The following is a 13,827-nucleotide window of genomic DNA, read 5'->3' as shown; positions in this document are numbered from 1 at the left end:
GAGTCATGGGTTAAGATATTTACACTTAAGAAATGCAGAAATGCAGCCTTGGTTCCTTTAAATTTGTGAAAAGCTATTTTTTTTCTTTACTGGTACAATTTGAGACTTCTGAGAAAAGATAAACAAAAGCAAGTTGGCAATCAGTATCTTCTTTCATAATCAGCAGAGAACTGAAGGATTTTGTGATTTAACTTTAAGACAACTCACATTTATCATCTTGATATTTGTTTCCTTGACTTTCACCCAGCACTATTTTAGAAATGCCCGCTGCTCTCAGAAAGAGGAGAGTTTGTTTTTCTAACTGTGTGGAGGAAGATCTCAGCATAATGCTGAGTATAGAATCTGACCTTCCTGAATCTAAATAAGGAGGCCACTGTTTAAAGTTCTCTCTTGAGGGGAAATTACATCAAATGCTTAGAAAATGACACAGTGTTCTTCTCCTAATTCCTAGCTCATCGTGATTTTCCTCTTTGAGCAAGTTCCAGGAAATTTATAGTTCTCCTGTAAAGTAGATACTGAGTAGAGGACCAAGTTTTTGTGTTTGCCTTTAGGATGCTCCCTTTTTTCCATTCTATTTTAAACAATTGTTCTTATGAACTTGGACTTTAGAGGTCTTGCAGATAAGATGAGTAAAGAATATGTAGAAAAACATTCCCTGTAGCTGACTGCAAAGAAACATGGCTGCTTGAAGGCATTCACATTCAGTTTACTGTTGTTTTAGTGCCTTTGGACCATTCAAATATGCTGATTAAAGGCCCTACAGTTTCTCAATTTAAATATTACAGAGTTCTTTTCCTAAATATTTGTCTTAAGGGGCTGAAGAGTTGGTCTCAACAGTTAAGAGCACTTGTTGATCTTGTAGGGGACCTGGGATCAATTCTCAGCACCCACATGGTGGCTCACAACTGTCTGTAATTTCAGTCCCAGGAGTTCTATCACCCTCTTCTTGCCTCCATGGGCACTGGGCATGCACATGGTACAAATGCATGCATGCAGCCAAAACACCTCTATGCATAAAATACTTTTAAAAGCCTTTAAAATTTTGTATTAAATAGTCAAAAGTTTTGAAACATATATTTGAATGACTAACCTACTAAATTTTTTAAGTATTAGAGACAATCAAGGAACTCATCCAGACTAATTCATATGTACCACCACCATGTATGTCCATGTCACACCTTTATAGTTGTGATTCTTCTATCATTTATCATGTAAATAGTTCTTATTTTAAGGTGATGGAGTGATGGCACAGTGGTTAAGAATATGTATGTGTGTATGGATGGATGGATGGATGGATGGATGGATGGATGGATGGATGGATGATGCAGAGGACACAAGTTCAATTCTCAGCACCCACTTTAGGCTGCTTACAATTGCCTGCTCCAAGGGAGGGATTTGATACCTCTAGCCGCATGAGCACCCACAGATACAAATAATTAAAAATAATTCTTACGGGGCTGGAAAAATGGCTCAGAGGTTAAGAGCACTGACTGCTCTAAAAGAGGTCCTGAGTTCAATTCCCAGCAACCACATGGTGGCTCACAGCCATCTATAATGAGATCTGAGATCTGGTGCCCTCTTCTGGCCTGCAGACATATATGCAAGCAGAACACTGTATACATAATTTTTCTTCTTCTTCTTCTTCTTCTTCTTCTTCTTCTTCTTCTTCTTCTTCTTCTTCTTCTTCTTCTTCTTCTTCTTCTTCTTCTTTTTTTGGTTTTTCGAGACAGGGTTTCTCTGTGGCTTAGGAGGCTGTCCTGGAACTAGCTCTTGTAGACCAGGCTGGTCTCAAACTCACAGAGATCCACTTACTTCTGCCTCCCCAGTGCTGGGATTAAAGGCATGTGCCACCAATGCCCGACCATAATAAATCTTTTTTTAAAAATAATTCTTACTTTAAATTTATAAGAAACATGTACATCATTTGGATGTCCTTGATTAAGTTTGAAATAAAAATTGTTTATGGTAAGAAGCAGAAGAAGCCTGGAGTGTGTGAAATCCTGAGTGAATGTGTATTGTTGACATGGGCACAGCAATGCCAAGGACTCCAAGGCCTTGGACCCATGAGAAATTGGCAAGCCATTATTACCATATGGGCCAGGCTAAAGAGATATGGCAACTCTTTCCCCAAGAATCTTGAGTTGCAAGTGCAAGCAACATCTGGGAGGAGGATGTTGCCTACAGAGGCTGCTCCTACAGAGATCTCCTACCAAGACTAACTAACTCCTTCCCCCATCCTGTACCTAATAAACACACTGAGGTTCTGAATTGCCCACAGTAACAAGTTGTAGTACTCCGCCTGACCCCAGCTCTGTGTGTGTGTGTGTGTGTGTGTGTGTGTGTGTGTGTGTCTGTCTGTCTGTCTGTCTGTCTGTCTGTCTGTCTGTCCTTTCTTCATTCCCTCTCTGTCCCTAGTTAGGGTTCTAGGACCCAAGACACAAGGGTCTCAGAAATCTACTGTAAGGCTTTAGATCTGTTTAGTTGAAGAGAAACAAAATATAGGAAGGTAAAGTCAATTATCTATGCAAATCTGGCTTTTCTTTTTTGTTTTTTTCAAGACAGGGTTTCTCTGTGTAGCCCTGGCTGTCCTGGAACTCACTCTGTAGACCAGACAGGCCTTGACCTCACAGAGATCCACCTGACTGTGGCCCCACCCCACCCCTCACCCCAGTGCTGGAATTTAAGGCATTCACCACCACTGCCCATCTAAGGTTTTTCTTATAATGTAACAAAAAGACAGTTTGAAATATGGCCAATATGAGCTATAGTTATAAAAGGAAAAATGAAGGCAAAGTTTTGTATATTTTATTTGGTACACACACATACCCTTTTTTAAAGTTTGGAAACTACTTTATTATACAGTGTGTAAACTCTATTGCTCCTCTTTTGCTAATGTTAATACCATAAAGCTTTTCAGTCATGGGGGGTCAATGTGAATTCATCCATATTTTTAAACCTGCAGTAGATTCTGATCCAATACATTGTTTTTCAAACAGATATTTGCTAAATGTTGTCAGTATGTCTGGCTCCATACTTGGCACCCAAGATTCAATGCCAACCAGGCTAGCATGGCCCCTACTATTCATAGGGCTCAACAATCAAAGGAAAAACAGACAAGTGTCATACACACCAGGTTATGCCATGAAGTAAAATTACAAGAAACGCCTAGAGTTAACAGCAATTAAGAGAAGCTCTTACAGATGAATAATAACAGGGAAGAGTAGATGGAGAAAATACGTGTGAAAGCTCAGAAGCAAAAGAGAAGTACTGACAGAGCACAATCTAGGGACACTGTGGCAGAGAAGGGAAATGGGGAATGGGTGAGTGAAAAGGAGCAAACATAAGCCAAATCTAAATCATGTAGTGAATGGTAAAGTAATGTAATGCATAGCTAATGAACGGTCATATAAAGTGTGCAATTCAGAAGTATTCTCTCTACTGCAGTGTGAAATGGGTTGGCAAGCCAGGCATGGTAACATACCTTTAATCTGAGTGTTTCGGGGATAGAGTCAGACAGAGTTTGGGGCCAGCCTAATCTTCATAGTGAGATTCATGCAAGCCAGTGCTATATAATAAGATCTTGCCAAAAAGAAAAAAGAAAGAAAAGGATTGCTAGAAACAACTGGATATAGGAAATTGTTGGGAAAAGCCAGATAAGAAATAACAAAAGTACTGTGAAGGCTAGTAATATAATTTTGTGTTAAAGTGTGTATTTTGAATGCATGAAGTACAAAGGTTTGATCCTTAGCACTGTTAAAATTAACTTTTAAAGACTTTGATTTCTTTTTTTTTCCTGCTTTCTGATACTTGTACATAGCTACCATAGTGCCTAAGTACAGTTGACACTAAGTAGCAAGATCATACAGACTACATGGGTATTTAGTTTGCTTTAAAATGCATGCCTTGTTCATAATACCTATATTATCATGTGTTGTAAAACGTTTTAAGTGGTTTCTTTTGTTTTTTATTTTATTTAATGTTCATTGGTGTTTTATCTGCCTTCATGTCTGTGTGAGGGTGTTGGATCCCCCTGGAGCTGGAGTTACAAACAAGTTATGAACTTCCATGTGGGTGCTGGGAATTGAACCTGGGTCCCTCTGGAAGAGCAGCCAGTGCTCTTAACCCCCCTTTCCAGCCCCTTAAGTGGTTTCTTGCAAACAGTACTATTATTTCTAAATTAAAATTGTCATATCGGAGGATATATGCCCCCTTTTAAAACAACTAAATGAAAATCATGATTTAAGGTAGAAATTTATATTCCAACTCAACATACCAGTGTCTGATAATGTTCATAACTATATGAAGATTATATTTAAGGCATTTGCACTGCTGGGGTTTATAGTACTCAACAGTGCCATTTAATGGTGAAAGATGGACACTTTAGCACTATTGTTACTATTATTTAATAAAGTTTTATTTTTTCCAAATGTACAGCTGATTGAACCTGTCTGAGCACCTTCACCAGAAGCTGTACCATCTCCACGCTTTGTGTTTCTGGTGTAAATTACTTGTGCTCTGCTTGAAATCAGCTTGATAAGTCCTTTACAAGTAGCTCCTGAAGGACTGCCATGGCCAAGGAACCAAAAGTCTTCCAGTTTCTCAGAGACCGCAGCTGGAGTAATTAGCTTATAGTTGGGCACTTCCTTACAGACTAGCTTTGTCTAACAGGACTAGATTGTTGAGCTTGTCCCGAACTTTGCCTTTGGACCACTTCTTTTTGGCCTTGCCACCAAACTTATCTACTGGGCATTGGCAGCACACTCCTTTAATCCCAGCACTTGGGAGGCAGAAGCAGGTGGATCTCTGTGAGTTCGAGGCCAGCCTGGTCTACAGGCTCCAAAGCTACACAGAGAAACCCTGTCTCGGAAAACCAAAAAAAATAAAAGAAAGTGGCAACAACCACTCACAATTCAGCATTACTACTCAATGCCTTGGGAACAGGTTTGGATTTCTTTGTTTGGTTTTGGCAATTTTATATTAAAAGCTTGATATAGTGACCAATACAAAATACAGAAAGAACTAACTGGACGGGCATTGGTGGTGCATGCCTTTAATCCCAGCACTCGGGAGGCAGAGGCAGGCGGATCTCTGTGAGTTTGAGACCAGCCTGGTCTACAAGAGCTAGTTCCAGGACAGCCTCCAAAGCCACAGAGAAACCCTGTCTCGAAAAACCAAAAAAAAAGAAAAAAAGAAAAAAAGAACTAACTGTGCCACTTCTATAGATGATTCTTATAAATAGCACTAACGTATAAGGAATAAAAGAAAATAACAGCAGTGTTGGTTGATATCAAAATTTAGCCCTGGCTGTCCAGGAACTCACTTTACAGACCAGGCTGGCCTCAAACTCAGAGATCTGCCTGCCTCTGCCTGGGATTAAAGGTGTGCACCACCACCACTGCCTGACTTAAAAATTTGTCTTTCAAGGAGATGCTTGATCATTCCACACTGTCACCGTGGTACCCATGAGTGTCCTGGCTGATGCTCTCAGGAGCACCAACAATGCTGAGAGGCAAACGCCAGGTCCTCATCAGGCCCTGCTCCAAAGTCATCGTTTGGTTCCTAACTGTGACGATGAAGCATGGTTACATTGGTGAATCTGAAATCATTGATGACCACAGAGCTGGAAAAATTGTCGTGAACCTCACAGGTTGAGCAAGTGTGGAGTGATCAGCCCTAGATTTGATGTGCAGCTCAAAGACCTAGAAAAAATGGCAGAACAATCTGCTCCCATCCCATTAGTTTGGCTTCATTGTACTGACAACCTCAGCTGCATCATGAGCCATGAAGAAGCAAGACTTTGGAAACACACAGGAGGGAAAATCCTGGGATTCTTTTTCTAGAGATGTAAAACACATAAATAAAAAGCCTCTATGGACTGTGAAAAAACTAAAAAACAGACAAAAAAAGATGCTTGAGAAAGTAAAAAGGCTGCTCACAAAATGAGAGGAAGTATTTCCAAATTATGTATCTTGCAAAACTCTACTATCTACAGAATAAAAAGAATTCTTATAGATTGAAATCAGAAAGACACCCCAACTAAAACATATGAGTCAGAAGCTAGAAATGTAGCCCAGTTGGTAGAGAAGTTGGCCAGCATGCAAAAAGCTCTGGGTTCAATGCCCATTACTGCATAAACCAAGTATGACAGCACATACCTGTAATGCTAGGAGGAAGCAGAAGTTTCTGAAGCTGAGACTGGGCCAGTGAGATAGTTCAGTGGGTATGACACTTGTATACAGGCCTGACAACCTGAGTTTGAGCCCCAGATCCCACAACCTAGCAGGAAAAAAACAGAATTGACTTCTGACTGTCACACATGTACCATGCCTTTTCTCTCTAGATAGATAGATAGATAGATAGATAAATAAATAAATAAATAAATGTATGTTTAAGTTCAGGGTCATTTCCTATTGCATAACAGGTTCAAGTGATACTACAAGAGACCCTGTATCAAAAAAAAAAAAAAATGTCAAGGGTTTGAGCAGATAGTTCTCCAAAGAAAATAGGTCAATATCTAGTAAAGCGTGTAAGGATGCTCCACATCTTTGGTAATAGAGAAATGAAACTCAAAGAGATGAGGTACCATCTCATCACTATAATGGTTGTCATGGTTTAAAACACAGAATAAAGGATCTAGAGAGATGACTTAGCAGTTAAGAACAGTGACTGTCCTTCTACAGATGCTGGGTTCAGTTCCTTGCACCTACATGATGGCTCGTAACCATCCATAACTGCAGTCTGAGGCAATCTAACGTTCTCTTCTGACTGACGTGAACACTGCATAGGTGTGATGTACAAACACATTCAGGCAAACACTGATACATAAAATAATGCATAAAATAATAAAATCTCAACACTACCACCAATAAAAAACACAAAGCAGAACACACACACATGCTCCAAAGTAGGTGGTGGCAAGGATATAGAGAAATTAGAATTTTCATGTATTGCTGATTGAAAATGTACAGCACTATGAAAAACAAAGTTGTCATATGGCCAAAGACAATTCTACTCCTGTGTGTATCCTCAGAGAACTAGAAGCAGATATCAAAGCTAAAATAAAGGTAAAAGTGAAACTCCAAAACAAAAATTTATTTGGAAGTAATAAAATAATATTGAAATCTAGAGCACTTTCACACATGCTAAAATTATCTCATGTCTCAACATAAGAAAGGTTGGCAGTTTTTGTTGGGACAAAGAATGCACTGAAGCCATTATTAAAGAAAGCTCATTGACACTCTGTTTGAGAGAGCTGGGGAGCAGCAGTAGTCACTATGCACAGAGCTAGCTGCATGACAGTTCTGTCAGTTGATGAGAAGAAAAAAATACAGACTTAAAAGATAATGGCGCATACCTTTAGTCCCAGCACTCAGGCAGAGCCTGGTAGATCTCTGTGATTTCGAGGCCAGCCTGTTCCAGGACAGGATCCAAATCTACAGAGAAACCATGTCTCGAAGGATAAAACAAAAATAAGGCTGCTGTTTTGATGGGTTGGAATGGCAGGAAAGTTCTTGGAATGGTAGATGAGAGAGACCCAGGTGTTTTTCCCTTTGGCCTCTCAATTGTAGATGTGTTGACAGGAATGTTTTCTATATAGACAATCAAACAAAAACATGAATAAATGTTCGTGACATTTACATTTTCTCTCAGTTTGCTCTGTAGCAGATATATACAAAATTCTAATTCTACCAATAATGGATGAGAAAAATGGAGGAAGTTAGTTTCTATTGTATATCTTTTCCAAGCTCTAATGGGTTCTTTCATTAGTCGGCATAAAATTCCTGTACCTCATTGTCATGATGTGTCTACAGAGGCAGATAAGCAATGATTAGATCCCAGATGTTGTTTTCAAAGTGTTCTGTTTTTTTTTTCATAAGCTTTAGCAATATTAGAGTTTCCCTTCGTTAGTTGCTATGCATTAAAGATTCAGTACTTCCCTAGTAACTGCTCACTGTTCACATATTCTTAGGTAATGTCTGCGTCTTTTGTTAGTTTATTAGTAATTTTTTAAAGTGAACATTCATGGCTTTTTTTTCTAGACAAAGGAATTATGTGCCAAAGCTCTATCATAATTTTTGGCTTCTCTATATTCCTCTCTTTTAGGCTCTTGATGGAAATGTCTATGACCACCTCAAGGATTATTTAATAGCCTTCAGCAGGACTGAGCTAGAAACTTGCCAAGCTATACAGAACACATTCCAATTTTTACTAGAAAACTCCAGCAAGGTAATGTGTCTTTAATACAATGGGTGGAATTGCCATTTTAGAATCTAAAGTTTTTTCATACATTCAAAATGAAGATGCCAATTGTGGTAAAAGAAGGCTTTAAAGGATGTATTTCTGAAAAAGTCTCCTTAACAAAGTGGGAGAATGTTCTGATCACCTGCATGTTGTCACAACCATGAATAAAAGGGGAGATGATATAGCAGGCTAGTTCAGACATCAGTCCATTGCTATACCCATTACCTTTGAGAAGAGTCAGTGAAGAATCCGATCTGTTCACATGAACTTCAAATCCATTCAACTCGTCATTTAAGAGAACAAGGTTGTGTATCAATACAGAGCATAAGAAAAGTAGACACTGATGACACCCTATGGAAGGCCTCACCATCCAGAAGGAGCAGAAAGGATATGTGATAGATAGGGTTTTAGTTGGGGTGGGGGGTAGGGGAGGACCGGTGGGAGAAGGGAACTGGATTGTCAAGTAAAACAATCCTGTTTCTAATTCAAATTAAAAAAAAAGTTGGGAAAAAAAAAACATAAGACATGAACAAAAAAAAAAAAAGACTTTAGACTCACAAAGATAGGATAGATGATAGAATATTTTCTTTAAATCTTGCTAAATGTAGAAGCATTAGGCCACAGGTTGGCACTAAAACCTTTTTCTTCTACACATTTATACAGACAAGGGTTATTATGTCCTTGGGAATATTAATTGTTAAGGAAACATTTTCCACTTATTTCACAAAGTTATACTTTTGTGGGTACAGGAACCTCCCTGAAGTCAAGGAAGAGTTGGAGCAGTGACTATCATGCACAAAGTAGTCCTAGAAGCCTCAGCAGCTAGATGTTCCAGTTGAAATGATAGCTTCACTATTCATGGGACTCAGCACTGGGCACAGGCTCTGTATAGTTTAGTTCAAATCAGATAATGAAGGAGAAATAGAAAGTGCTAGAGCTGGAGGGAGGGAGGGAGGAAGGGAGGGAGGGAGAGAGGGAGGGAGAGAGGGAGGGAAGGAGGGAGGGAGGGACCCATGTACTTATTCAGCTGAGTTTGGATGCAGAATATTTTTTTGTTGTATAAAATGGGATTATTTATTGTTAAAAAAAGAAAAGTATACACAGAGAATGTAGCATTGATAATTGATTTAAAAATAAATTTTATAATGCCTTGGAGTTTTTTTAGCAAATTAAATTCACTTTTTAAAAAAAATTATTTATTTATGTATATTGAGTGCTCTGTCTTCCTGTACGTCAGCATGCCAGAAAAGGGCATCAGATGCCATTATAGATGATTCTGAGCCAGCGTGTGGTTGCTGGGAATTGAACTAAGGACATCTAGCAGAACAACCAGTACTCTTAACCACTGAGCCACCTCTCTAACCCTAAACTCACTTTCTTTTGGGGGTGGGGGGGTTTCAAGAAATCATTTTTCTGTGTAACCTTGACTGTCCTGGAACTAGCTCTGTAGACCAGGCTGGCCTCAAACTCACAGAGATCTTCCTGCCTCTATCCCCTGAGTGCTGGTATCAAAGGTATGTACCACTGTACCTGGCTCTAAACTTACTTTCTATATCCTATTATTCTTTGATAATGATCTTTTCATTTAAAATATTGATCTGTTAACTTTGCTAACATGCCACACTGAATATACTGAATATATACACTGAAAGAAAGTAAATATGATTGGTTTTCCTCTGAATTGGATAAATTAATGTTTCTTTTTAACAATAGTGCATCTTCTTTAGAAGATAATAATATATCCCTGCAAATGTTACTTTCTGGAAAATGCATTGCAATTATTGACTATGCATTTTAAAATGTATACATTTTACTACCTAAATCTACTCCTTTAAAAGATCTAGCTGAATTCTTTTTAAATTTTTCTTTCTTTCATATTTTCCTCCCTGTCTCCCTTCCTTTCTTTATTTCGTCAAGGAGACTGGCTAATGTATTTAGAAACTGTTTAGGAATCCATGTTCAAAGATAGGAATGAGAAGGGTACACAGATTCTTTATCCTAAACACCTCCTAATGCAGATGGTCTTGTTTCAGTGTACCTGAGCTCCTGATTCTATGTGCTAAAAAAGACAAAAAAAGGATTAAAGGGCTGGAGAGATAGCTCAGAGTTTAAGAGCACTGACTGCTCTTCCAGAGGTCCTGAGTTCAATTCCCAGCAACCACATGGTGACTCACAACCATCTACAATTCAATCTGGTGCCCTCTTCTAGCACAAAGGCAGAACAATATCTATGTAATAAATAAATAAATCTTTTAAAAAAAAAAAAGGCTGGAAAGAAGGCTGAGCAGTTAAGAGCACTTGTTCTTGCAAAGGGTCCAGGTTCAGATCCCAGCACCCATATGTTGACTCACTCTTAACCAACTGTAACTCTAGGTCCAAGGGATCTGACACCACCTTTTGACCTCCATGGGCATCAGGCATGCACACATTACACATATTACATACATGCAGACAAAACACTCATCCACATAAAATCATATAAATCTTTAAAAACTTAAAGAAGGAAAAGCATTTAGGATACTAAGTTGATATCAAGCATAAAATTACTAGCGTGATACTTTTAGCTTCTTGTCATGTTTATCCCTATCCAGAACCCAATAAAAGATGTAAAAACATTGATGTGTAGAAAGAAGGATGAATAAATTGATGGATACATTTTTGAAGGAAAATAATAATTGTGGAATTGTGGTAATAAGTATACAGGTGTTCATTGTGAAAGTCTTTTTAGACTATTTATTGATTTATTCATTAATTCATTTATTTTTGAGACAGGGTCTCACTGTGTAGCACTGACTGGCCTGGGGTTTCCTATGTAGACGAGGCTGGCCTTGAACTCACAGAGATCCACCTGCTTCTGCCTCTAAAGTGCTGGGATTAAAGGTGTGCCCCACCACACCTCACCAGTTCTTTTTATTTTAATGAATATATTTGAAATCATAAGAGAAGATTGGAGGAAAATGTCTATAGAAGCTTGTTGATTTTGTTCCTACTACATAGGAACTACTGAAAAAATAATGTTTAGTAGTCAATTCGGGTTTTCTGAATTTTTTTTCTCAATTTTGATTGGTTTTGCCTTGTTTGTTTAGTATGTTTTAGCAGCTTTCATTTTCCTATATAGTTGTCCATATATCAGATCTGGTGGCACACATCTTTTAAGAGTTTGTAAGTCTCTCTGGCCATCTCCCTTGTTATTTCTTTTTGTACTTTATTTTTTTGTGAAACCAGTCAGTTTTGTTAAGTTTGCCAGAAATATGTTTTCTTCTGTTTTTCATTGCTCTGTTTCATCAATTATTACCTTTCTCCAAAGTATTTCTTTCTATGTTCCTTACTTTGTGTTCTTGCTATTTTTTAAAAAGCTTGTTTTTCTTGTTCTTAATTAGCTAAAACACACACACACACACACACACACACACACACACATATCCTACTTCTACTACAGTTTGTAATGTCAAGGGGTGAAGGGCTTTTATTTTTATTGCCGTATTTCCCACTCATTAATCCATGAGTTATTCAGACGTGACTTTGCATTTAGTGGGAATGTGGCAGGAAATATGATGTTTTTCACTTCCTACTTTACTTGAGACTGTAATTAATTTTTATTCTAATTTTGTTAAAATAAAATTATTTGACATAATTTTTAGAAACTTCTTTTTCAAAGAAAATATTAAGTTAAATACACTATTTTTAGTTTATGAAACATGAAGGCATGCAAACCAGCTAGTACTATACATGTATGTCATAGTCATTCTTAGTGTCTCTTACATTGTGAATTAAATGTTTGTTTTATGGAAAGGAAGATAAACTGAGCCTGAGAGTAGGTCTCTGTCTCTCTCTGTCTCTGTCATCTCTCTCCTATCTTTCTTTCTTACACACTTCTTACACACGTGTGCGCACACACACACACACACACACACACACACACACACACACACACGGTACTTCTATTACTGTAGTGTTATTCTACTGTAATATATTATCTCTTTATCTTATTTTTATTGAAAATAAATTAAAATTTTATGAAATGCTTTAGAGACAAAGAGATAAGGTTTTATTTTCTGCCTTCACTCATATGAGTCTCTCTCTCCCTGGGGGTGAGGTATAAATGAGATGCTCTTATGTCAAGATGAAAGTGGTAGGAAAAAAAAGTCAATATGAATGATGTAGCTTGGAGATGTGCCCTGTTGTTGCAAGTGAGAAGAGTTCACACCTACAAGTTTTATACCATGTGCTTTTCTGTTACAAAGAGTTCGTTATGCTGCTCTGGTTATGGTTCAGAAAACAACCCAGATATTTCTAACCAAATGGAAAGTTTAAAAATCTAGACTTTTTTTTCTATGGTTATTTTTCATCTGGGTAAAAATCTGTTTTTCCTGCTTGCTTACAACATAACATAGTCCCTATGATGTTGTAAGGGTAATTCATGCAGACACTACATACTGTAAATGTTAAAGCGCTCTCTATAGCTTTCATTCTCTAAATGGAAACAGCTGGCCTTAGGAGTTTCTATTAAATTTTAATTATTTATAAAGCTTGCTCTTCTCTTTAATATTTTATGAAATGCTTTGTATATGTAACTGAAGCAGATGTTGCCATAGATATTTTCTCTAGGTTAGTAGCTCCAAAAGCAACTCTACTATCCTGTATAATATGTTTCTGTGTGCTTGCTTTCTGCCTGCAAAGGATACAAAACAGTTCATAACTTGCCATTTTTATCCAATTTCTTTAGAAACTGTCCTTTGTTATAATATGTAACACCTTAAAAACTAACCAGAAATAGTGAATTTAATAAAATGAGAAACAAAATTATGATTATTACAGCAGATACAAAAGCTGGCCATGTTGGCACATGCCTTTTATCACAGCACTTAAGAGGCAGAGCCAGGTGGATCGCTGAGTTTGAGGCCAGCCTTGTCTGTACATAGTGAGTTCCGGGACAGTCGGCTACACAGTGAAACCCTGTCTCAAACAAAACAAAAAAAAACCCAAACAAACAAAGCCTGTGAAAAGCCAACAGCTAATACTGTTCTCAGTAGTAAAATGCTGCATGTTTCCCAAGATCAAGAACTGCTTTTATGACTATGCTTAACTACTGTACTGAAAGCCCTATCTTAAACAGTTAGATTAGAAAGAGAAGAATCAAAATTGCCACTGGTTGGAAATAGTATGATTCTCTATTTATCAATAGAATAAATGTAAAAACTACTAACAAAGTAACCCAGGTAAAAAAACAATTCTGCAAAGTTACTCCAGAAACAAGATCAAAACATAATAAATAACCATTCTGTATCTATACTCTTAACAATGAGTGATCTGAAAGTAAAATTAAGAAATCAGTTCTAAAAAAGAAAAAAAAGAAAGAAAAAAATCAGTTCTAACTACAGTAGTATCCAAAGAATAAAATACCTGGGAATAAATTTAACCAAGGACTTACATACTGAAAATTATAAAATATTACAAAGTGGATATAAATAATATAAATAATAAATGTTCGTCAATTGGAAGGTTTCATGTTGCTGACTTTATAGTATGATTTAATATAGTCCCTATCCAAACTCCAGTCGCCATTTTTGTTTATGGATGTGGAAA

The 13,827-nt window shown here is 37.5% G+C and overlaps 1 protein-coding gene and 1 pseudogene across 3 annotated transcripts in view; both read left to right on the top strand.

The window, feature by feature from the left end:
* Fchsd2 (FCH and double SH3 domains 2) overlaps positions 1-13,827 on the top strand; it is a 210,325-nt gene that overhangs the window by 148,938 nt on the left and 47,560 nt on the right. For all 3 annotated transcript variants that reach the window (XM_035442345.1, XM_027407812.2, XM_035442346.1), the window contains exon 9: positions 8,104-8,226. In XM_035442345.1, the coding sequence (XP_035298236.1) occupies positions 8,104-8,226 (123 nt within the window). The remainder of the gene's footprint in view (positions 1-8,103; positions 8,227-13,827) is intronic.
* On the top strand, positions 5,457-6,624 carry LOC103160630 (annotated as a pseudogene).

This window comes from Cricetulus griseus, chromosome 3 (assembly GCF_003668045.3).
Source record: "Cricetulus griseus strain 17A/GY chromosome 3, alternate assembly CriGri-PICRH-1.0, whole genome shotgun sequence".
NCBI classification, from domain to species: domain Eukaryota; kingdom Metazoa; phylum Chordata; class Mammalia; order Rodentia; family Cricetidae; genus Cricetulus; species Cricetulus griseus.
This window is presented reverse-complemented; position numbering and strand designations above follow the sequence as displayed.